This window comes from Amia ocellicauda, chromosome 20 (genome assembly GCF_036373705.1).
Source record: "Amia ocellicauda isolate fAmiCal2 chromosome 20, fAmiCal2.hap1, whole genome shotgun sequence".
In the NCBI taxonomy this organism is placed as follows: domain Eukaryota; kingdom Metazoa; phylum Chordata; class Actinopteri; order Amiiformes; family Amiidae; genus Amia; species Amia ocellicauda.
The window spans coordinates 17,616,093-17,643,157 of NC_089869.1; the positions used below are offsets into that span (position 1 = coordinate 17,616,093).

Consider the following 27,065-nt stretch of genomic DNA (forward strand, 5'->3'; position numbering starts at 1 on the left):
AAATTCATTTTAGTAAGCAGATCTTCTGTTCCCAAAGTTAAACATAATACAAAAAGACAGGAGGGAAAATAAAAGATCATGACATTAACCTTTGTTCCTTCCTCATTTCCAGTCTTGGTCTTCAGTACAACTCACACAAGCCTGATTGAATTGGAAAACTTCAACTCAAGGTACCCTGACCTGATAAGCCACTGAACCCCTCTGCTGTTTGCAGTATCTGTAGCCTTTTTCCCCCAGTGGCTGTTAATGGTCAGACCACTACAGAAACCCTGCATTTACTCATCACAACGGTCACAGCAAAGGAATAATAATAATAAGGACAGTTAGTCATCAGATTCCACTTGACTCCCTGTCTGGAAATCTCGAAGCAGACTCTTTCATAGCTTAGGCCGTTGGACTGGAGAATATCACTACATGTCTAAGTGAGGAATTTTATTTACGTCTGACACAGAATATGATCTGTTCAGGAACATACTAATTTCAGATACACAGTAAGTATGGCCTGCAGGCTAATGCCCTTAATTGTGTATCTGTTACTGCAGTCTAAATGAACTCACAATTACATAATTTCACTGTCTGGATTTGCTTAATTTACAAAGGATAATAACTAAAAAACTCCAGTAAGAGCACCAAACCTAATTTGCAAACTGAGTCATATTGCTCACTATGCCAAATTGCAGGCTTATCCACATTGAATCGATGCATCTATCTAGAAGTCCAGTGCAGAAATGTACCTGCCTATTTACTGCTCAATATTTAATTTGTACCTGTTGGCAGCTTCCCCCCTCCCTCCCCTTGTAGCTGCCTTTCTAAAGGGGCGTTCTCACTGTCACAAGCACAGCTCTCGCAGAAACCCTGCTCTGCCCTTTTCTACCCTCTCTGGCGATAGCAGTCTTCACCCCGTCACGGAGAGCTGCCTGCTGACGCCACAGCCCAAAAAGCGCAGCCTGGAATAAACACTCACCTCTCAGATTCTCTTAAGACGCTGGCAGAAAAATTAAACTTTTCCTATACACGCCGATACGGAAGATTATTCATATTTCTCTGTTGATGTTTTATTCTTAGATGGGTTTAGAAAAAAATATGATTTACATTCTGAAAAAGTAAAAATAGGAAGTCTACATCTAGGCTCGACTCAATTTACATAAATAAGGAATTGAAAACCTTAATTTCAAATACAACGTTCACCGTGCGTATGATTTTATTGTTTTTGCATTCATTGACATTGGCTGGATGCATATTTGTTCTTTAAAGTTCAAATGAGAACACACTTTCATTGTACCTCACGTGGTGCAATTTGATTTAGAAGCACATTTCAATACAAAACAAAAACTGATTGACAAAACTGATTGGTCATTGATCTCTGGGCAAAAGTAATAATACTGGAAAACAAAAGAATAAGATGACAATTTCTAGCACTAATTAAGAATGACAAAGAATGGCATATTACAGCAGAATCAGTGCTCCCCAAAAGTGTCTCTTTCACCAACATAATGGCAGGGTTGTATTAACATTTGCATTCAAACTGACAAGTTTAGCGGCTGGTAATTTAATGTTTCTTATCTTCAATGTCCTAATTATAAACGCACTAATAACAAGAAACAGAGCACAATATCCACAATACAATATGAGGCCAAGTGCTCACTCCTTCCTGACACTCACACGCTGCACATTTGCATGTTATTTCCCAGTATCCTGAACTCGGAAGAATTAATTTCACTAGCTTCTCCTGTAAAAAGACGATGCAAGCCAAAATGGATTGTCTGTACCTTTTAACAGGCAGCATACTAAATGAAAAAGACCTCCAGAATTCCAGCAGAGTATCAGTGGTGACCATTTACAAGAGAGGGCAATTGCTCATAGAAAAGCAGAGGTCAGCCCATGTCAACTAATTCAATTTTCTGGCAGAATGAAGCGCACCATCTCTGATGAGATAAAAGGCACACTACTAACTACTGATAAAAGAAAATGAATATAAAGACACAACTTTCAGCTTTAAAAATAATACTTAATCTACTAAACTCTGCAGCACTATGAGAGAAAGAGAAAAAAAATCTGCCATGTATTTTTCATCATGTTGTTTTTTAGAGACATGCATGCATATAATATGGCTGAATACAGTATTTGACCAAGACAAACTGAAAACTTAAGTATTGAACTGTGCTGTTATTATGGGAGATAATGGATGTTGAAGTCAAAAAGAGAAATAAATCACTGATCTGATTTCTATAAATAGGAATGGATACCACGGAGGGAGGCTTTAGATCACATGTGAGACACTTATACATGCAGGAATAAAACAGACTGCATGAAAACAGAAGTGCTTTCAGAGCAACTTGAAGATCAAATGACAACACCACCTGAGGTTTCTCACCCAGTTTATCAATAGTCGTGATTAAATCAGCTGGAACAAAAGAATCCAAGTCAGCGTTCAGGATCCCAAGAGGGTCTAACTGAGCCACGTGGTGACCCCGGATCTGAAGAGAGAGGGAAAACGGCAAGTGTGACAAAACAGGGACAAACATTTCTGTGGCTAAAGCTGCATTACATGATGGAATAATAAAAAATAGATTAAAAATTAAAATTATAAAAAGACTATGCTAATGCCAAAACAGTGTAGATCTGTAGCTCGGGGCCCACTGACCTGGAAACAAGAAGCAACTTTGCTTGCTGAGACGAAGCACCTAAGGGAACTCAAAAGAGCTGTGATCACAGTCCCTCGGGGCCACCAACAAGAGCTGATAACCAAAGCCACACTTTGCCAACAGAAATAATTTAATAAATCCCTAGGATACTTCTACTTATTAATTAGAGGAACGGAAATGCAAACACCTGTTTTGTTTGAATAATCTCTTTGATATTTTTCTTTTAAATACTGGCTGGCTGAGGAAGAGGGGGGTTTAATTTGCATAAATGCACACTGACACTGAAAATTCGTTTTTTAATAAGTGTGGTACCACGATGTATTTTAATTCATACTGATACTGAAAGTTAATGAGGGGTCCAATATTACATGCATAACTGTGAATTATGTTCTAAATACATACATATATATAAATACAAAAAATACAAGAAAGTGCAGTCTTACTCCCAGTCTAGGAAACAGATCTTTGCAATGTAACAACATGCAGGCAAGTAAGATGCACTGAAAGGTAGTAAATAAGTGTGAATTCACGCACTAGAACTAGAACTATGTGGATTTGACATACCTGATAGGCTCTTATAAGGGAGTGCACTGCAAGGTGATCCTCGACTACTTTTTCGGCCTGAGCAGGCGCCTGGGCGAGACCCTGACTGTGAAAGAGCGAGGAAGCAGTCTTCTGAAGAGCATCGCCAGAGGAGGCACCGGCACTCACATTGCGGAAAAAAACATCCCATGACTGAAATCCAAGCACATGGTTGTCATCCTCAGTCAATATATAGATAGAGTACAGAATATATGTTTCTCATTCACAGACTTGTATGCTCTACTAGACCCTCATCCACCAAAATTATTGTTTAGGTTTGTCTTTAAGTTTAAGAAGCATACAAATCTTAAACAGGGAAGTTAAATGGTCAGCTAAACTTAGCAAGAGAGAGAGAGAGAGAGAGAGAGAGAGAGAGAGAGAGATGTGTGTGAATTCCAAACTCTACTGATTGGGTTTCATGAAATGCAACAGTATAATTGAAGAGCTTAATTGAATTAAATTCCAATCTCTTTTTGATCATTTGGCAAGCCAGCTCAAGTTGAAAAATCACACTTGAGACAACTAGACTGACGTAGCTATTTTCTTCAGACGTCTTACCTCGTGAACATTTTTATTATTTTCCAGCCATGCATAATACATCTCTTCCACGTAGTTGGAGCTGCAGCCATTCACGAGCGGCTGTGTGGCCCCAGAGGAACAGCACCTCCTGTTTGGAAAGAAACTCCTTCCTGCCACAGCAGGCTTCCTGAAACACTGCAGGTTCTGTAATTTCAGGACACCAGCAAGAGACCTGAAGTGGCTCATTTCTGTATCAGACAGTTACCTTGAAGAAAAAAAACAACAACTGAAATAAAGGAATACAACAAACAGATATTAGAGCTTTGTTGCATTAACATTAACATCTTCAAAAATTCAAATGATACCCTGTAAACGATAAGCCAACATTGTGTGGTGGTATATTTAAACCAGAAACATTAAGGAGCTGTTTTATCCAGTTATTATGATTTTAAGGCAAGGTCTTAGCTGCTACTGAAATAATACACACAATTAATATAATTCTCCCCAGTGCTTTTCTTGCACATTCTGCAGTCTCCTCCATAAACGTATAGTTTGCGGACAACATTTTAAGGGAAAGTAGCAAGACTGGAGTTGGTAATACATTATTTTTCAGTAACCCTAGTGAATGAAGTTGGCTACACAAACAATAGCATTCAACCTTTTGATTTAAGGGCAAAGTCTGATTGTTCCATAGCATTTTTGCAGACTTAATTTGACCAATTTACACATGATAACACAAGCTGAGAAAGCAATAAACAATTTACAAAGTCTGATTATAATGTTAATAAAGCAGGAAGCTGTCTGTGTAATAAATAATAAATAAGGATTTTTTTTTTTATGCCTGGAGTACAAACATGTATTAATGAAGCTGAAAATGCAATAGCTCATCAAAATTCCCCAAACGAACACTTTTTAATCTGTGTCCAACATGAAACTACATTTATTCATCCCTTCTTCGATTCATATCCTACTGATCACACATGGGGGGGTTGAAAACCACTATGCAAATGAGGCAAATATGACTTTCAAACTGGCTTCTTGTCAATCTATCTAGACACCACCATCCAGATCTCCAGCCAAGAGGACAAGACTGCTGACTGCCACTGAGGCTCTTTGGAAAGCTCAAGTTTTAAAGCCAGGAAGGAAAATTAAAAGAACAGCATATAGCAAATACACATTTGAACAAATATAAAGCAGACTGAAGGATGTATTTCACGTCACTGAATTAATAACTGTGTTATCACTAATACTAAATATATATTGAGAATTACAAATCCTATTAAAAACGTCATAAGACTATTGATATAGATATTATACACAGAAGTGTCAACTGTAGTCTTATAAACACATCATACTGGTTAGTATGGCTCTAGATCTGAAACAGAAGATACACTGTAGCGTCCAGTGAGGATGCAAAGCACAACTACTGTCAGCAAACATACATGTGTGCAGAAAATCCCTTCAGCGATGCAGAACAAATACATACAAAGTCTCTAACACATGAACCGGACTATCATTACATGCGAAACAATGAATAGGATATAAATATAGACGTATATGCATGCATTGATCATTAAATCGACCCCCTTCCCCCAGTGCATTGAGGACGAGACTTCACTGCAGAAGCTCTGAGCTGCGCGCAGTGGTGACGTTTCAAACACACTGCAGGCAGATCTGCTCTAGGTACCAGCGCCATGGCTTTTAAACAGTGCATGTATTTGAACCTTTTTCTGCCGGTCTCTCCTGCGTTTTATTGGAATTGAGCCTGGCGAGGTGGGAAGAGGAGTCGTCCCGTCCAGCATCCCCAATCCTGAACCAGAAACACCCTCTCTGTGCCCGGCCTCGCCTCGGTATCTAATCCCCCCTTCAACGTCAAATCGCATTAATCTCCACTTTGGCTGGGTTCACAAGCTGCATATAGCAATAGCCTACATTTCAATAAAACAGAAGCGGTTTACGGCTCATGCATGACATACATTTTAGGAAACACAAGATGACCGACGTGAAAAGGACGTCTCTGCGACGTTTCTGACAGGTGCTGCTTGCGACGCTTTCCAGAAGCAGAGGATTTCTGTTCAAGTGTCTGCGAATGAGAATAAGTCACCTTATCTACAATGCATGCTCTCCTGCCACTTTACAATAACTCCGTGGACGCAAAATAATGACACTGTGCAGGATATTTTGCAAGATTTAAATTTCATTTAAATATTAAAAATGGCAATCAAAACAGTTGGGAGAATGGGGGTTGTTTATGCTGGTGCAAAATCGGTGAATAAATGCATGCAATATTCAGAGGGAGGTGATTTGGGCTTAAGGGTTTTTAATTGTAAACACCCTGCCAAGCTTAATATAAATGACCAGGATGAGGCTGAAGAGTAACAGGTTTTGAAGCTGAGGCACTAGTTGCCACAGCTGCCTGACCTTAAAGTATTACTGAACTAATGCAGGGAGAGCTGGGGGGGAAGAGAGGAAAGGGATTGTTTTAGAGCTGCTTTTTCCTTTGAGAAGGTTAATACATTTTCATATTAAATTAATGAATAGTGCATGCTGATTCTTCATGCTAGATTTATTGCGTTAAGGTTGCACAAGGTTAAGGTTGGCCCTGTAAGATTTACTGCTACTGTGTGTTTGTTTTTATGTGCATGCATCTGTGTACGTACACTTGTCCAAAAATCTGAATGACATCTTTTAAGAGCATTATTAATCTGTTTAAATGTTTTCATTCAAACAGATTGATGAGCTTTTAGCCTGAAATGGTTTATGGCAAAGGATAATTGCCTTCTCCTTCCCCCCAATTTCATCTCTCTAATTCGCTGGTACTGGCACCAGAAGAATATGCATCAATCATTTGTACACAAGCAAGGGAATATCGATCTCACCAAATAACTATAACACTCCTAGTTGCGTCACTCAACCTGGATACAGTGAGGAGCTAATAAATAAGCCCCCGATGCTGACATGACAGAGTTTTATTCCTTCCTTTAGGTGCCCAAAACAGGGATATTGCTCAGACCTATACACACAGTTGCTACATACCCATATAAATCTTCAATTATACCTTTATTTATTATTAAAAATGTGTAGATCATTGGTTGTAGTAAATCAATTTATACAATCCAACTTTCTCAAATAAATGTGGTCTCAATATTACAGTTATTCTTCAACGGTATCCAGGTTGCTGCGTTGGGCTTCTCTAGGCAGTAACTCTGGCACACTGTGAATGCTGTGCCGAGCAGTGCAGTACAGCGAGGGCCTTTTGCACACTCCAGAGGTATTTGATAATGCCTTGTGGCGAAATGTCAGTCTTGTTCCTGCCATTTGTCTCAATGGTAGCATTAATCTTAGACAGCATCTTTGGATCGATATCTCAGTAGCACAGCCTACACTCCTCTGCTGTGCCTTTAAACAGTGGCATGTTGGGCCCAAAATCCCATGTTTAAAGCATAAAAAATGAATGCAGTTCTCCTGGTGACCCAGAACAGGCAGGGTCAGGCAATTATGAGTGAAAATGCCATTTTTTTGGTCTGACTCTTGTGCATGACAGAGATGGAGTAAGAGCCTCTTGTTTCTGGCATCTTATTAATACTATTCATCTAAGAAATGCGCCTTCAGCAATGCCTAATACACAGCTTTGTGAAATTACGCCTTTTTCTGGTATAATTACAATACGGGCATTTAGAAGATAAAGTTAGCTCAGGGTTTGGTAATTAATTTTTTTCCTTCTGCTTTCATCAACAGAATACAGAATAGATTTCTTTCACTGACCTTTTTTTTCCCCCATAATATATTTACTTCTGGACAGCAGTAATATTTGTGTTGATCAAATTGTAGATATCCCATCAGAGTAACTAGAGAATATGATATGACTCTAAGGGTCACACTTAATATGGGAATAAATGTGGCTCTGTTCCTATATGGCAGTAGACAGACATATATAGTTTGCACACACACACACACACACAAGAGGAAGTGGTTATGACATGGACATGTAACTGGAAAAGCCTTTTTGCATCACAGATGAATGTCTGGTCTACTCTGACTGGCTTTAAATAAGACTGTATATCAATAAGCAAGCACCGCTTTGTTGTGGTAGGGAATTTATGGTTTTCCCCCTTAATAGATATAATTTATCACAGTGCATAGATAGTGCTACATTATGACCCTTTTGTGTAACAGTGGGTATCAGATAATATAACATAAACCACTTAATGCCCTGCATCCCTGTGCACATACAAAACATGAGTCAAAGGATATGGCTTGTTACATGCACAATACAGTGTGATTCTATTACAATTTTTGCATTGTTCTCAGCGCTACCACATGAAAAACTACCACTTCTCCTATATGTAGCTCTATATAACAGTCTGTTAATGCTAACTGATCACGGTCAGTTTTATTTTTAAGTTAAATATTGATATTCTCAATATGTGCATTGTCTAATTGTAGATCTCACTGATTACACCCAATGCATGCAGTAGAGCTGTAATATGCCAAAGCTGCATTTCTAAAGTTTAATCTGTATAAGTGTAAGTTCTTATAAACTGGCAATCTGGATAATTGTGACTCAAGTAATTGTTTTTCTACAGTAAATGTGGTTATCACCTGTCAGTACACAGACAAAATGCTAACTGAGCAATACCTTCTGACTATGTATTCCCAGACCTTGACAAAATGTGCCAACCACAGAGGGACGAAAGGGCAAGACCCCAGGGATTCATGGTTCTCAGTATTGCTTTATGCTGATACTGTACCAGAAATGTAAAGCGGTTACTCACATCAGCCGGTACTCAGTTTTTTTTTTTTTTTTGAGCTCTGTCGAAAGAAAGAAGTCTGAAAATATAGGCAGATATCATTATAAAAAAACAATATTGCCAACAGAAGGTAAGTAATTTGGAAAACACAAATGTGGTGCTGGCTGATGAGTTTTATAATTACCTTTGGAAATCAGTTCTATAATGAAGGCCATTTAGAGTTCTGAAAAAAGAAGCAGTGGAGTTTCTATTCCACTGGGAACAGCAGATTATGAGATATTATCCACTTAGGGATATCAAACCTCCATAGCGGGTAAGGAAGTTAAGATGTCATGAGGTTTATTTCTAAAGTAGAGCACACGGATAACAAGCCATGACGTCTCGAGACGGAACAAACCGATGTGGAATGACAGGCATTTCCTGTTCTAGGAAAAGCTGATAGTGCCTTCAATGACATTCACAGAGCCATGAATTATCAAAGCATCTTTCTTAAAATCCATGGCAAACCGTCCATTGCCATTTATGCTTCTGTAATAGATCCCTGCCTTATGCGTGGCTTGTACAATTTTTGCTGGAATTACGCAAGTTGTTATGAGCAGCTCACATTTTTCCTTAATCAAAACTGTTTAGGTCCTGCAGCTCCACCACTCCGCATGGCCACAGGCTTTCTAGTGATAAGAGCATTCAAGACTATTCAAAGGTATTCAAAATAACGACAGTGAAATAAAGGGGTCTGTGCACGTGAACACAGCTTTTTCGCATTTATACATCAGTACGGGACATTAACATAAGTGTATGAGATTTACCAACAGACAGCTACTAGGGGTGGTTGTTGAGACAGCCAGTTTACAGTCCCATGCCTTAGTTTGCTCACAAGAATTGCAGGGTCACCTCCATCTCAATTCAATGTCAAGCATGATTTCATCTTCCGCCATCTCCACCAGCTAGTGTAGCAGCTTTATCAGGAGTGGAACAGGACAAACCACAAGTTGGACCAATCACTTTAATCTATAAAACGTAAATTTGAGATGGATGTTTACTTTTATGCAGGATCTGTATTTTTACAAGAAGTAGGCAGTCAAACAACTGCCTGTAGTTTTTTAAAACTCCTCATTGTACTGCCCTCTAGTGGGCCCTGGCTTCAAATCTTCTACTCTTGAGGTTGAATAATTCTTTAAAGAGAATTGCTTTTAAAAATTTTAGTCACTGAATTTGTACCAATAACCTGCATACGGGGCATCCTATTGTATTACATTTGACAATGTAATCAATGACCATAAAAGACAATTGCAAGTAACATTTGTCTACCAAACCTTCTGGCCCCGTGGGGGTCTCTGATGCTGCTCCTGTGGGGTCGTCCATCTTGGCACAGGTCTTGTCAAAGTCAGATGGTCTAATGAAATCAAAATCCTTCAGGACTGAAATGCATTTACTTCCAAATGAGCTGTGATCTTCAAGGAAAAAACATGTAAGTGCTTTACAAAAAATGTATATCCCAAAAATAAAATTCAATTTCATGATCAGTTCAAATATAATTATATAGCAAAGTGCTGTGAAAAGGTTTATAGAATATACTAGAAAGGGAAAGAAAAAAAATTGGAGCTACTGATGTGCTTTTCTATAAAATGCTTTTAATCATAAAATACACCTGATAATGCTGCACTGTTGAAAAACTTTAAAAGATCAGCTTTCAGTTTTCAAAAAATACATCAAGTAAATGCTTTCACATTTGTAGCAGGGATGTAATCACATAAACATATGTATCAACAAACTGCCAAGGGGAGTTGTGGGTAAACAAAAATAAAGAAGCAAATTCTACATTAAACTGCAAGATTTCGATTTTTCACAGCTATCAGGTATTCTTATGTGAGGTGTCTCATTGATGTTAAGTGGATCATCCTAATAAATGCATCTAAATACGTTTATACGCACATCTTTTTAACACTGATAGACAACAGAGGAAATTCTGCCTCTTCGTATTTTTTAATAACATGCGGTGGAGAGGATAGGCTTTTCTTTTCTATGAACTTGATTCATAAGCAATACACAGGAATTACTTGTTGACTTCAATTCAATTCAACTATAACACGCCAAAAACAACTATAAACACATATGTACTTTGTGCAATGCAATGTGTGCACTAGATAAAAAAAACCTTTAATCAAATATGGATTAGGAAACTGGCATTTAATCAGATATGATGAAGAGGTAAGTTTTGTGACAGATGGTCTTTAAAAGGTCACAGACGAGTATGGGGGCTGAGCAGAGAACGATCCCCACCGCACCGAGGGGTTACACTTGTGAAGGCTGCTGCCAAAATCCCTTTGATATCTGTGGGATATAAAGAGCTACTCAGATCGTTTTAGGCCTGAATCTACAGTAACAGCATGTTTTCACTTAAGTGATGATTGATTAAAGGACTTTAATCCCCACATCCCAGAGTTTGTGATAATAATTGTCCAAACTAAACCTGTCTCCATATGAAATCAAAACAAGCCTATTTAGCTAATTTTGTCAATATTTACAACATTGAATAAATGTTGATATAGTCTGAAAATCTAAAATGGGATTGTAAAGCAAGTAGCAGACAGGGACTGAAGGCTCAGTTCATCAGTTCCTGCATCGCACTGCAATCGCACGATCATTAAAACACAGGCAATTAGGCAATGCCTAGAAAAACAGTCTGCACGTCAATACAGTTCCTCCATTCATACCACAATGCCAATGCCATTTATAATTTCTGGTCCTTTAAATTGTCCATGAATAATTTATGCATGACATTACATCTTGGCGAAACACCGTTCCAGAATAGCAATTTTCCACCTGTCATTAGGAACATGGCTTTCATTGATCATACCGTAACTATGTTAGCATGATTTGTTTGACAGTGCAACATGTTTGAAAGATTGATTTGGCAGCTGAAGTTAATCAGAACTTTAAATATTCCTGTTATTTCACATTATGCGACTACAAGTAGGCACTTTTCATTCCTGCAGTGTCCTTAGGTGTATAGGAAGATATTAAAAAAAGTTTGCCTTAAACCCAGATTCAAGAAATACGCCCAGTCACCAATATTAATGTAGTGATTTGCATATGGAGTGGAGAGTTAATACCCCCCCACACATAATGTTAATAAATAAGTACATATAATTTTAAATTGTTGATTATTAATTTGGTTGAATTTTAATTAATCCAGGTGTGCAGAGTAACAGAAAGGTGCTTTATGTAGAAGAACAAGCATAAAAAGATCTGCCCCTTTCACCAAAACACCACCGATTCATAAATGATCTTGTGTTGTACAGATGTCAGAAAAGCTGCAGTGTAATGTATGCATTAAACAAGAGAAACCAGTATGATTGAATAGGTGATGGGTCTGTTTTTTTCATTAAATAATATGGTACAAAGTAAAATATAAAAATGCAGTCATCACAATGTTTTAAATGTTAAATTATTCCTTTAATAACAGTATGCGCTATACGACAGAAACCAAAAATGAACTTCCCGAACAGTAAACTCACTCCTTAAAAATGTAACTAATAAAATGTATATTCTTAAAGGTACAAATTAAACATGCAACAAAGATTACATTGTATTATTTTCTTACTTCTCCAGAAATAAATGCGATAATATATCCAAGACAGAGTGACTTGTTTACATGAAGACCCACGCAGGAAGCAGAATATTCAATGAATGACCTGGGGCTGTCTCAACGAAGGGAAGAAAGGTAAGTACATAAAGCCTTCAATCCAGTTATCTAACACTGGAAGATCTGAACTTGTTTCAAAAGACCACAGGGTTATAGAGGCAAAACAAGTACAAGCATAGGCACAATCGATTGAGCAGTCATTAGAAACACTAGGGCTCAGATTTATAAGCTATAGGTGACAATTTTCTGCTTTGAAATGGTAACTTAAACACAGCAGTATGTTTGGGATTGTTCCATGCATAAAAGATCTGTCTACATATTTATGTCTTTACTTTTATTATAGCCTGCTAGTTCAATAAAGCTGGGTGACAGTGAAAATGTCACAATAAAACATGATACCAACGCAGAGGATTTTGCAAGTGTTGTCTCTCTATTAAAATTACAACTTTATATCACAAGACTATGACATCAATTCTAATAGAACACTTGGGTATTACCAGCTATCGTAAAGAAAAGACTACTTGACAATGTCTAGACAAAAAAAAAAAAAAAAAATGGCACAGCCACTAGGAAAATTCACTTATTACTGATTTACCTTTTTTTTTTTTTTTTTACAGTTAATTTGGTGACTTTAAATAATATTAATTTCTGCATCTTTCAAAAATAAAAAGAAAGGCATATAGTATATTGAGATTGTTGATTGTGCCTTACATTTTCAAAATCATATAAAAAATAAAATTTTTAAGAATGGAACAAATGTTTTATACCAAAATTGTAGATCCTATAAAGAGGAGTCCAACTCTTTTCACAAACGCCCTGGCATTAATTGTTCTCTGGGGAGGTAGCGGGTTTGGTCGAGTCCTCCTCGCTGTCGGTGGATTCGGAATACGACGCTATTTTGTTGTAAATGAAATTATAGAGACTCTGCTCAGGTCGAGAGGTGTGGCAGTTTTTGCAAACTGTACTGTAGTACTGTTCAAGCAGCCTGTATATCGTCCCTGTTTGAGGAAAAGAAGAGTCAATCAGATTGTTCTAAATTTCTATACAATGCTTGGTAAGATACTGCAACAACATTTTCACAAGCAGTCCCCTGTTGAGTTGAGTGGCATGGTGACTAAACCTCTCTGAAGGTTTTTAATGTAAATGCATGCTGATTATAAATAAATACATACATACATAAATATGTACATATATACATACATAAATAAAATAAAATAATGGCGAAATGCCACAGGAATAGGAAGTGGAAAGATTAAATCATATTAGGGCACTGCTAGGATAACTGCATATAAATGGGTTCTTCTTTCACAATAAATGAAACAGGTCTGGTGCAGCTTGCAGGCCTCCAGAGATCGATCCAACCTGAGACCCCACTATCTGTGTGATGTATGTGCCAGCGTGGAGTAAAACTCTGAAGTAAAGTTTTCTGTGCAGACTTATTTGTTCCCTTCCTCTTACTGTGTTTGTCACACAAACCATTTCTTCCCATGGATAAACTACTGGCACACCTTAGTGAAGTTACCTATGCAAGATCATTTTTGAGGATTAGATTCAGCAGAGATTTCAATCTTACCAACAGTTATGTCCTTCTGGGTCAGGAATGAGTGCATCCTGTGGATGTCTGTCATGAGGTCCTTGTCTCCAAAAGTGAAGTAGGCCACATCTCTCCCCGCCTCCGCGGCCGCCATCATCTGCAGCAGAGCTGAGACAGACCCACACTTTCCATCAGGCTTTGTTTGAATTTCACATAATCCTATGGAAAGTTTCCACCTCTATTTGTCTCAATGACACAGGTAAGATGGTTCTGGTTCCCGAAGCAGCCAGCAGTGGCGACTGTGCCCTATATGACCACATCCGAAGCTATACAGTACTCACAATGCCTTCAAGTGTGCTGTGTGTTTGCAATACACACAAACTACAAAATAGCACTGCCATATACACTCACCTAAAGGATTATTAGGAACACCATACTAATACTGTGTTTGACCCCCTTTCGCCTTCAGAACTGCCTTAATTCTACGTGGCATTGATTCAACAAGGTGCTGAAAGCATTCTTTAGAAATGTTGGCCCATATTGATAGGATAGCATCTTGCAGTTGATGGAGATTTGTGGGATGCACATCCAGGGCACGAAGCTCCCGTTCCACCACATTCCAAAGATGCTCTATTGGGTTGAGATCTGGTGACTGTGGGGGCCAGTTTAGTACAGTGAACTCATTGTCATGTTCAAGAAACCAATTTGAAATGATTCGACCTTTGTGACATGGTGCATTATCCTGCTGGAAGTAGCCATCAGAGGATGGGTACACAGTGGTCATAAAGGGATGGACATGGTCAGAAACAATGCTCAGGTAGGCCATGGCATTTAAACGATGCCCAATTGGCACTAAGGGGCCTAAAGTGTGCCAAGAAAACATCCCCCACACCATTACACCACCACCACCAGCCTGCACAGTGGTAACAAGGCATGATGGATCCATGTTCTCATTCTGTTTACGCCAAATTCTGACTCTACCATCTGAATGTCTCAACAGAAATCGAGACTCATCAGACCAGGCAACATTTTTCCAGTCTTCAACTGTCCAATTTTGGTGAGCTTGTGCAAATTGTAGCCTCTTTTTCCTATTTGTAGTGGAGATGAGTGGTACCCGGTGGGGTCTTCTGCTGCTGTAGCCCATCCGCCTCAAGGTTGTATGTGTTGTGGCTTCACAAATGCTTTGCTGCATACCTCGGTTGTAACGAGTGGTTATTTCAGTCAAAGTTGCTCTTCTATCAGCTTGAATCAGTCGGCCCATTCTCCTCTGACCTCTAGCATCAACAAGGCATTTTCGCCCACAGGACTGCCGCATACTGGATGTGTTTCCCTTTTCACACCATTCTTTGTAAACCCTAGAAATGGTTGTGCGTGAAAATCCCAGTAACTGAGCAGATTGTGAAATACTCAGACCGGCCCGTCTGGCACCATCAACCATGCCACGCTCAAAATTGCTTAAATCACCTTTCTTTCCCATTCAGACATTCAGTTTGGAGTTCAGGAGATTGTCTTGACCAGGACCACACCCCTAAATGCATTGAAGCAACTGCCATGTGATTGGTTGGTTAGATAATTGCATTAATGAGAAATTGAACAGGTGTTCCTAATAATCCTTTAGGTGAGTGTATATATATATATAGTACACTCACATACATTCTTACCCATTAGTACAGTTAAATGAAGGATATTTGCTGTATAATTCTAACCAGGCACCAATTTTAACTTTTAATTGAAAAGTCAATTTCTTTGCTATGGGAGTTTGCTCTAAAAAAATATTCCCTGTATTCAAGCTCCCAGAGGTCCCAAGGCATAACAGAAGACATTGGGTTCTACTATAAAAATATAAAATGTTTGTTTATTCCCCTGGGCAGATGATAAGATCACGACTTATCTGTGTAAATGTTTTTCTTCTATGATTGTATACATTTCGATAATGTTAGCCATATATAGACACATATAAAATTATATTAATATAACATAATACACAAACACTTGAAAGTCGCAGCAAAGTCATAATTCACATTTAGCTACAGAGAACACAACAGTGTAATTTGTATATAAAAGGTAAATAATACAACAGTTGATTTTCCCATAGGAGTTCAATCTTAGTCATAAAGTAGAAAATGAAGGTAGGGCCCCGAAGACTTTAAATATTTAAAGAGGCTTGAAATAGAGTGCTGATTAATGAAGGCTTCAACATAACAAGGTTAAGAAGCTGAATAACCATCAGCACATGAACTAGAATATGTTTCCTTTCAGATTCCTATCAGTAATTAAGCCCTACTTATAATTATAACCCCCAGTAATTAAAGAAGCTTCCGAGAAAAAACAAAAACAAAAGATACATTTCGATTTTCTCCATTCGATAGGATAATATCATAAAGGAAATCTGATTTGGTTAGGTAGTTCTGCATTGCTTGATATGACAGATGGTCAATTACCTTCCAAACCAGAAATTACACCATATAATAAGCATCTCCACTCATTTTTATTATACATTGCAACGTAAATTGTACTCCAGATAAATACAACCAACCAAAAACAACCACAACAAAATTTTAAGTTGAAGAAAGCACCTTAAGCTCTTTAGGATCAGTTTTTTTATGTATTAAACATTAATGCCTTCTTTTTAGGAAGTGTCAGTGTTTCTCAAGATTGCCAAAGCTCTGACAATCGAAAGTGATCCAGGGAACTGACAGAATGTTACAATGGATTGATGCACTGAACCCAGCAATCAATTTCACTTTTAATGGAAAACATAAAAGTTTGTCAGCTGATCAATAACTGGAGAGTAGACAAATAGGCTTTACGTAAATGAGTGTATTCGAGGTAAGACTAATGAGACTGTCTTCTTACTACTCTATTGAGGCTTACAATTTCGATTTCTTTCCATGAAAAAGGCAGTGGGTTTATGTTTACACGTACTATTATTTTCAGTTAAGCTTTTATTTTGGAGTATATGGAAAGGGTACTCAAGAGAAGACATCTAAGTTCATGCAGATTTACAGCCAATGTATCCAACATTTCACAATTATATTTTCTATACTCAGCTGCAGATAGTTTTGATAGTTTGACAAATGTAATGTCTGATGCAGAATAACACATTGATGTGTAAAGGTTTGTTTGTGAACATGGTTCCATTCAGAAAATAAAAAATACTGTATATTTGCAGTTATTCTGAGTGTGCCAGCAGAGATTACTTTTTAAGTTTTGTATGATATGCAACAGTTTGCTAATGAACATCAAATTCTTACCCTTCAACCGAGTATCTCCCCCAAAAGCTCCACAGCCCCAGTTCCCAGTTGCGACAGCAGAAAGGTGACAGCTTTTAACGCCAGGGCACACAAAACCACAGTACGCCTGATAAAAAGAAGATAGAGGAGTGAATGCACAACACGCATATTATGAATACATCCTGTATGATCCTAACAGTAATACAGATCCTATGACATCTAAATGAACACTATCATCCTCAGCCACATGTTCATAAAATATATCTAAAAACATTTTATATGATATAATTTATTTAAAAGATTTTATATGAAAATCCACCTTTAAACAGCTTTAACCCAAAGTAAACTGATGGCCCTGATAAATGGTAAAACAAGTTAATAAAAAACACTTATAATAAGGTGCACAGATATACTAATTTGATAAATACCTAAATTAAATATAGGGCCACACCAAAACTGAAAATCTGAAGTTTTGCAGATTGTGAATTCTGGGCGCACAGTAAAAATACAGCTCTAGCGTCTGCCCTCCTCCTTCACACTGTCAATTTGTATATTCAAAAGGTAAACGTGTCAGTTAAGTATAGCATGCTCCAAACAGGATTGATCTCCATGTTTGAGCATGTTCACACTGCTGTCAATCTGAACTGTCATTCTCGTCATGCCCCCTGAGCTGAGGCTTGACAACATCAGTCTTGATTTTGTTATGCGAGTTCTCATTAGAAAGTAAATGAATGTTGTTTGAACGTGAAATGCAAGGGGTGGCTGCCATAGGATCACCTCCGTCACTGGGAAAAGCATGTGTAAAATGCTAAGACAAGTTTGCGTTTGGAATATAAATGCACTTTTTTTTGGGGGGGGGGCATTAATATATTTTCAAAGGTTTCAACTAAGTTTACTCAAGCTTTTTAGATGTTCACTATATTAAATGTTTTCAAACTGTTGAAAAAGCAAAGAAACAATGCCAGTTCCTTCAATTCCCTCCTCTTGCAGCAAGACTCATTATGCACAGTCTGAGCTCACACTAGAAAATGGGGAAGTAAATATACAGCTGACTTTTTTTTTTTTCATACTAGCTTGTGTGTCTCAAAGGGCTTATAGTAGCTAGCAATCTCTGTTTATTTCTAGCAAGGTAAACATATTAGTCATATTTAGATTACATTAGACAGCATTTATTAGATTATGTGATTAGATTGAGTCTAATGGCTTGACACTAAGGCAATTAAAATCAGTATGAGTGTAATTTTACCTCAAATGCCAATTAAAGTTTTCAATGATGCATAACATTATTTAAAGCACCCAGTCTTTTGGAGGATTACAATAAAAGAGGGAGGATGCATCCTAGACAGATCAAAGCAACACATCAAAGGCACAGCAGAAACTCCCTTAGTCTTATCAATTCCCTCACTGCATTTAATAATAAAGGGAAACATTTGTTCCTCAAAACGAACAATTGCAATCTTCTATTAATGACTACCACAAAGAAAGCAAAGTACAGTATAAAATTAAACGTGACCAGTTAAATTTGAGCAATATTGTAAAATGTAATTATGTAATTATACACCACTGCAAAACAAAACAAAAAGGTAACTGTCCTGATTCAGAACATGAGTAACAGACCAGTCTTTCAGCATTCAGCATCATCACTGAAACAATTTTAAGAACTCATGCATTAATCACATTGATTTGAATATATGAACAAGATTTTTAAGAACAAAAAATTACAGTAACTTACTGTCCACGTTTAGGTGCAGTATATTCAGATCTCATGCTATTAATATGAAACGTTCCAAACCTGTCAATGACTCAGTATGGGTTTATTACAATAAGCAAAAAGCAAATCATTAGAAATACATTATGAAAATTGTATCACTGTTCCCTATAAAAAGTAATTTAACTAAAGTTTTAAAAAGACCGTTCAAAGTCAAAGTGGGACATACGTTGTGCATTATCTTAATTGATCCAGCACTCAGCCAATTTTTTTTTTCCCCATCTACAGGATCCATTTGATTTAATCCAAAGGTTTACTTTATATAATGACATACAAAAACTCTGGTCTCAGCACTCTGCAATTCATTTCTCAAAAAGAAGGATTGAGCAGCTTGCATGAGTTCCTTTTGCTTATAACAGTATAACTACAGAGATGACCCAATCACTGCTACGTGGAAATCTATTTTAGCAAGGCTTCTTTGACTGAATAGCCTATTTGCGGGTGGGTGGGTTGTTGATCTAGTTTCTCAATTAGCTGTCAGCAAAGTGTATAATACTTGCAGCCGGTTTGTTGAAAATCCATTCCAATTCCAGCTCCACTGATATGGTTTCACAAGTAAAGTCCAGATTTATGGTGCAAAACTTCTGCTAGAAATCTCCAGATTATACATTGTGAATGTGTGTGTGAACATATACATTTGGTCAGTTTAGAGTACACTGTGTAATTTTAAATATCTAAAGAAACATTTGTTATATATAAGTCCATAATCTGGTGATGGCTGAGTTTATATCACTTTCTTAAAGAAGAAATAAGAGGTTCACTGCTCTATGTTCTCTCTCTTTAAATGTAGTGCAAGATAATATTCCCACATATATAAATGTTCATTTGCCCCAAAGGTATTTTCATACTGAAGTATTCATATGGAAACAATTGGAGATTACTCCACAAATAACAGATGTTTTTAAATTTGCAAGGGATTACTTTATTACAGTTAACGTGACTTGTATTTCACATACAAGATGGAGAATGAGACCATAAATGCATTGAGGACCAGCAGCATTTAAAATCTCTCTCCATCAGGAGTGACATCCTGTTAAAAGATGTGATCTAATACTGAGCCATGACAAAAATTTACATTTTTATTACATTTCACCGCAATCACGCATTACCATAACATCCACATCATATTAAAGGAAAGCTTTTTTCCCCCCCTCTCTGTTAAGGTTCCCTTACTTGGGAATCTATTGTTTAACACATTCCAATGGTCCACAAATGAGCTCCTGGAAACCCCTGAGGATTTAATAAATATATATATTTTTTTTTATTCACTGTGCTACTGGTCTAATATTTCACCCAAGATTAGTCATTTTTTTTAATATTATGTGATAGAATGAAATCTGTTCTTGAGGAGAATCATTTAAATGGCCATCTACTGCCATTTAAATGGCCATCTACTGCTCTTAATAAAGATCATCAGTCTGAATGTACACATACCTTATTGAGTTCTCTCCTCATTTTCTCGGGATGAAACTGTTCAAGGAAGCGCCGGTACTTCAGGGCATCTATGGCTACAATTTCTGTACACCGTCTCTGCCAGTTGTCCCTATTTAGCAAGACATACAAATAATAGTTATACTTAATGTATATTGACTTGCCTACCCCTGAGAGAGTTTGAGTTACATTTTGTGGTATTTTATCTTAATAAAGGTTTATTTCATTTGGATGTAAATCATGGAATAAATATATTATAAACTACTATTGTGATCAGTGAACTTTTAAATATGTCAAACATAAACTCCCAAACAGTTTAGTGAAGCAAGAGAAGATATTGCAGTTTTGCTAGCGACTGGCTCACAATATACACAATCTATCTGAGAAGGCTGACTAAATGACTGGAGGTAAAATACTGATTTTATGCCTCAATAGTGAAAAACTTCAAGATAGTTTCATTTTTCAACCGGACTGTCACAGTGGATTTTATTACGTGTCGCACCTTTCTGAGCTCCCATGAACCCTGGGAGCCAGGCTGTCCCAGACATTTCAGAAAGTAAGGAACACAAAGATTAAAAGGTGATGAAAACATCAGGCTTCTCATGTGTCAAACTCAGTTTTTGCAATATTTTCTATTACAAAGTTTAAGATTTAAACTACTGTACAAGCATCAACATCTTCTTTTCAGAAAGATTGCTTCTCTGAGATGAAATCTCACACCCTGCATTAAGGAAAGTTTTTAAAGACTTAATTTGAATTCAATATTTCTATAACTTAAACCTTGTTAGATATTGCATTATTATGTAGTGACTATCATTTTGCAAGAGACAATGTAAACACACTGTGGAGATTAATTGTAATGATACCCAGTTCCACCTAAAAGGTTTCTATGCATGCTCCTATGAAGTATTTAAAGCAACTGAAAGGTAATATGTGTACCTTGGTGTTTCATCCACATGGATCCCACTCCATCTGTAGGAGTCTGCATATCCACTGTAATTGCTGTACTGTTCGACACCTACAAGACAGGTGGATGACAAAAGGTAAAGCGTTTTTTACTTATTAAAAAAATAAAACAAAATAAATACAAACCTCTGTCATGCTCCTTGTCTACGTTTTATTATATATATAAATCAAGATATCGTATTTTTGGACATTAAAAAAAAAAAAAAAAAAAATGTTCTTCAGTGTTTCACTGAGAAAAATATATATATTCCCATTGTTTGTTGTGCAGATTTTTCCAAATAGGTGAGACGTTAGCACAGTTAATCTGAAACATTAAAATACATTGAACAGATTCCACTATTCCACAACATTCCCCAATTGGAAAATACATGTTTTTTTTCCATTCACTAATAACCTAACTGGGATTTTAATAGACAACCTCTTTATAATTATGATATGCCACAAGAGCAGCTGCATCCCCACAGAGGAAGGTCAAGCTATTAACAACCCTGGAGATGTCTGAGAACAGGCAGGAGTCAGCGATCAGAGGAGTCGAAATTCAGGGGACAAGAGCGCATTCAAACAATGAGGGTGCAAATTGACTTCCCATTCATTAGACCTCATTAGGAGCCGTGCCACCTCCTCTGCAGTACATGAATAAATAATTTGATTAATAGCAGGATTGTGCTGGTGGCCAGCTCACGGGGGTTCTGTTGCTTAAGCAAATTGATGTGTGAGCTTGTTTGGACTAGAATGACAAAAAATAATCACCTGGCTTTAAACAATGCCTATGTGATCAGAACTAAACTTAAACTCAATGTTTCCCCCAACAAAATATTGTTTTCTGTAATTACGCCTTGTTGAAAATGTACAACCGACCTTTTATCACCAATGAAAGGTCAAATGTTTGGCTACAACTCCTGTTCTACTGGAAACCATCTTCCAACCACATCAACTAGCAACTGAGAATTGAATACACTAAACCAGTAATTCAGAATCTTAATATTTTACTATATTTAGTAATATATAGTATTGTGGCAGTGACTACTAAGCCACAAAGAGTATACTATACATCCAATATTTGGCTTAGCCAAGTCAAATCGTATAATGAATAAAAGGAAATATGGATGCGTGTGTTTGCAAGTCACCCGATATAAAATGGACCTTTAATTTATTGACAGGTCAAAGAGATAGCAGCTTCATGTTTATGAAGAGAGTGAATGTATTCAGTTTTCAGGAGTAAACATTCAGAATTCGAATTTATTGTTGAGCTTGAAGCATCTCTATGAAACAGTGACAACAGCAGAAAGGGGAATTGGGATAAATGGCAGACCTCTCTGGGGATGGTTTTGAAAGATTCCGTCTATAAAACCATCCCAAACAGAAAGGCATAAGAGAATAAAAAAAAGACTGGATATCTGAAAATAAAAAAGGGTGCACATCTTTAAGCGGTATGATTTGTGTTCCACTGAGAATCAAAAGCATCACATTGCATCATCATCTGAATTAAACAATCCTCCATTAGACCATTGCCACCACCGTTTACTGCTTCTTCTTAACCTGCTTCATAAAAAACAAAAACTAAATATCTCGTTAGCATAACACTATGCAGCATACTGTAACTGACCAAACTGATCACTTGAGCTCAGTGGTCTGTTTTGTATAGACTACACTTGTGAGTGTTTTGGATCAACCTATAATATATACATTAATTTAAAAAACGAATTTATAAACAGCTGGAAGATACTATATTACATCATACACAACATTAGTCAAAGATTCAAGAGCATCCCATAGACCGAACCAAAAAGGATCGGAAGCACAAGTATTTTGCCTATGGTATAAGTGCATTTGACTACGAACTACTCCTGACATTTGCGTCAAACTTCCTGGGTCAGGATCACCATCAGTAAAATCATCTGCCTTCCCATGATCCAATTTATATTTATGACTGGCCTGATGGCAGCCAGACAGAGAACAATCAAGAGAAATTAAATTAAGTCCTTTCCAAATGCCCGGGCACTTCTGCAAATTTCAGCAGCGCGGTAAGATCCATTAGGCCTTATGTCAAGATGTATCACAAGGGAATGTAATTTACCACGCAGCAATGATACAATGGAGACCTCCATAAAAATGGAGATGACAAAGAATATTCCATTGTTTTAATAAAGATGATGGAATAGCTTACTCCATTAGTGGACCAGGTCTTCCTTCAGTTATTAATTCTACACGGCTGTAATAAAGTTAAGTGGATCTAGAGTAGAAAAAGCTGAGTAAGAGCTCAAGGTGACTCCACCGAGAGAGCTGCCATTATGAAAGGGTTAGAATACTGATTAGACAGTACGAGAAGCCATACAATATCAATGCTGACAATGTTTAGCACTCCCTTGATCATGACTTTCTTAAGTTGACAAAATCAAGTATGGCTGCATTACAATGGTTATGGCTACAAAATGTGGAGGGAGACACATCCCAGCTTTAAATCGTTCTTAGTAATGAAAGACCTTTGAGATAAGAGTAATGTTTTGATACTTGTGGCTATAAAATGTTGAAAACTGTAGCTATGCATGTGGTGGCACTAACCCCCTAATAGAGGATGGGTTATGTTATTGAAACATCACGAATCACTCTCTCTATTTAAGTAACTGTGGCACTTCAAAAAGGATTAGGGCAGGAGGACTATGATGAAATGTTGTCTCTGTAGATGTCTTGCACCTCATAAAAAACAAATATATAAGTCATTTAAAAATCTCTTATGCTTTTCAGTACTTGGGTGACCCAAAATAGACAATCCACCTGTAAAAAAATGAATATACTTTGAAGAATGGCAAGCACTGAGTAAGTAAACCATGTGGATAAAAACTGACATACTACAACAACAACAAAAATCTACAACAAGCAGCATCTTAGATGTCTGTGGTACTCTTTAAGATTTATATAATCATTTCTATGCTGTAAAACAGATAAAACTGAAGTTACGTATTTAAAATGTGCTTTTAAGTATTCAATTTAAAATGACACATAGGTCTGATTCCATCTTAAGTGTCTCAGATGAGGTTATACTTGTGCAACTCTCTGCAGTGACCTTCAGGGGTGTTCTGCAGTTGACTTTGTGCTGTATGTGTGTGCATGTGTGTGTCTATGTAGGAGGCTTGTAATGATGAAAAGTTGACAAAGGAGGGCTTTCAAAACAGGTCCAGTGTGGGCAGCTATATTTTTTATTTTTTTGAGATCTTCATCTTCTCTGATGCCTCTGAGCTGTCAATATAATTATTCTGTAGAGAGCCCAAGCCGAGAAGGCATACCTGTAAAGTATTCAAGTAGTGTGGTTTACAACACAAGCTCTTAGTTTCACTTTCCTCTCTGCTGCAAGTCTCAAACCTTTTTTCAATATTTGGATGCATTCATTTAAAAAGGATCACAAAAATAAGAAGTATGCGAATCACGTTTTTTCAAATTAACAACTAGTGCCCCCTTAGAGTTGTTTTTTTAAAAGGTAGTTGACAAATATTTGGCTGGTTTTGATTAGGCCAAGATAATTATCTAAAAAAAAATACTGTTTCCAAGCCAGTGACACGTGAACCCAGCATTTTGACACAATAAGTGGGTTTCACATTAGAAAGCAGAGTTCTCAGTTAGCATAAGAGAGATTCAGTTCTGTGATGGAGTTGTCAGGTGCAGGAGAAGTTGCCTACATTGTGTGTACCTATAGAAAATATATACTGATACATAAACTCCCTGGAGGCTGGATAATGGGCAAGAAAAATGTCTAAACCTGGGTTTAGTTAAACGCTTCCCTAAGCAAGAAGAAAATAGTTTTGCTGGTTGAAACTGACTGGGGCTCAAATGTACGACGATGATCAGGCATACTACAGCACCTTTGTCCTTGTGTGCACCTTTTCAATTAACTTCGCTTCTTAGATGCAATCAAACATGACCTTTTTATCATCACTGCTCTGGTTTAGGTGAACTAGGGAATCTTGGTTTTCACAGTCACTGAACTGCTTTTTCTTATTAGAAACAACCAAAATAAAAAAATAGATAAAAATACGGCCTTTGATGCCAGTAAAGCTGTAGGAAAAATGAGCCGTAAGTTATAGTGCAGAGCAGGCAAATAAGGCTCCCTTTGTCTGATCGACTACTAGGTTGAATCAGAAATTTAAGTAGTTTGTCTTCTTGTAGGTCTAATGCTGCAATTTGCATTCATTTTTCACAGAATGAAAACTTCAATATGAAAGACCACATAAGAGAAAATAAATCTTTGTTTGCAGGCTGCATAAACACCATTAGTCTAATGCATCTAAGCCAACCTAATAGCTACTTTCAGTCAAGAAATAAATAAGATATTTTCCTTCCAAATTTTGATGATTTTTTTTTTCTTATATATATAAAATAAATATAATCCAGAGCATGGAAAGTGTGTTGCAGAAATAAGATGCTTGGAGGCAAAGTGGTGTAATAATAAAAACATAAAAAATAAAAAGTACAGGGTCCTGAGTGGTTTATGTGTTTAAGACAATGTTTATACTGGAGGGTAAATCATGAGACAAGGCACTCACTGACTCGGAGTCTAACTCCATGTTGCGGATCCTGGCTTGGCATCCCATTAAGAGTCCCATGTTTGCCTCCCATCAGCTAGATACGGGAAGCTGAATATGGCGACTCGAAACACATCACTCACAAGATCTCCAAATGACCAGCTGCTGATGTTACCGAGCTCAATAACATCTCTTACTGGCGTGTGCTTGAAGAAGGGCTTTTGGGCAGCAGAGAGGACTGATTTCTGCGACATGTGTGAACACTTTAATGAGTTAACCAACCATACCGTAATGGCAGGGAGTTTTCAGAAATATTTTTTTTTCTCATTTGAACAATATGATTTCATGACTAATTGTTAATCATGTAAAACAGGTTTGTCCACCATATGTACATTCATCAATACAAAAATAAATAAGTAGTTAACACATCTATACACATCTACATGCATGTGTACACCTACTATCAAATAAAAAAGCAGATCTAAAATCTCACATTTTGAAAAAGGACATGTTTGTACATTTACTGCACAAAAAGAGAAAAATAAGAGGTTAAGGCTCATCAGTGCTTATAAATCAAAATGTATTTGGACTTTTTTCACACTCTCCCTGTTAGGGGTTCTGTTTACTGTTATTCCAGGCTCTAAGTATTTAACAATGATTACAACCAGGTCTGTGTAATCAGACAGAGGATTCTATAAATTACGTCAATCAGGCTAATGGGGCAAATGTTGGAATGCCATCCGAAAACAGGCAGGAAGAAGATGAACACATCCCCTAATGGAAACTGATTGCAACGCAGATTAGCGAGGTTCTTGCTGAGCTCGTTTCTGATGGTCTAAAATACTGTGTCTGCCATTTAAGGGCCTGCTGTGAGGAACCAAGAATAAACAGCCTATTTGTCTCGTCAGAGAACTACACTGAAACAATACAAAGGTATACATTAAATACTGCATAGCAGGTTTTAGAGTTCAGCCTTCGATCACCAATTCATAAAACCCTGGACGTATTTCATTCTGATCGATTAAGCAGGTGGTCAGGCGAATTCAGGGAAATCATTTGAATACCTTCAGCCTCTCGAGGCAAGAGTCCCCTGGCTTCAATTACTTTATTGGATTAATTACCGATACATGTTCCCTGTATACAGAAAATGGTGAATTAGGCTGACCTATAAAAAGAAGTGGACCGGAGCTCTGCAGGAGAAGGGTTATAGGCCCGAGCTATGCACACTACTGTGCCGGTGCTGTACTTGTGCAGCTGACTGAAGGGACGGTGAGGCTGACCTGTGATGATGAGGCATTCAGTGTGATCAAGGGCTTCGGTGAAGAGTCGAGAGACGATGAGTTCGGGGTTGATCAAGAACCGGATTTCTTCCTGTACCAGACCAGACCCTGTAACACCACCTCCAACGAACCTGTTTGCGAAGTCCACCTGAAAGCGAAGCAGAGATTAATATGCTTGGTGTTTGCCAAATAT

The 27,065-nt window shown here is 37.4% G+C and overlaps 2 protein-coding genes across 2 annotated transcripts in view; both read right to left on the reverse strand.

Moving 5' to 3' along the window:
* The window catches only part of ogdhl (oxoglutarate dehydrogenase L), a 33,872-nt gene extending 29,848 nt beyond the window's left edge, over nt 1-4,024 (reverse strand). Inside the window, exons 1-3 of the mRNA XM_066693479.1 lie at nt 3,786-4,024; nt 3,210-3,380; nt 2,375-2,477 (exon numbers count right to left, since the gene is read on the reverse strand). Coding sequence (XP_066549576.1) covers nt 2,375-2,477; nt 3,210-3,380; nt 3,786-3,992 — 481 coding nt within the window. The 5' untranslated portion in view covers nt 3,993-4,024. The remainder of the gene's footprint in view (nt 1-2,374; nt 2,478-3,209; nt 3,381-3,785) is intronic.
* A 7,907-nt stretch (nt 4,025-11,931) lies between these two features.
* Nucleotides 11,932-27,065, reverse strand: part of parga (poly (ADP-ribose) glycohydrolase a) — a 46,962-nt gene continuing 31,828 nt past the window's right edge. The window contains exons 14-19 of the mRNA XM_066692769.1: nt 26,873-27,020; nt 21,049-21,127; nt 20,113-20,221; nt 16,932-17,037; nt 13,717-13,845; nt 11,932-13,141 (exon numbers count right to left, since the gene is read on the reverse strand). Coding sequence (XP_066548866.1) covers nt 12,966-13,141; nt 13,717-13,845; nt 16,932-17,037; nt 20,113-20,221; nt 21,049-21,127; nt 26,873-27,020 — 747 coding nt within the window. The 3' untranslated portion in view covers nt 11,932-12,965. The remainder of the gene's footprint in view (nt 13,142-13,716; nt 13,846-16,931; nt 17,038-20,112; nt 20,222-21,048; nt 21,128-26,872; nt 27,021-27,065) is intronic.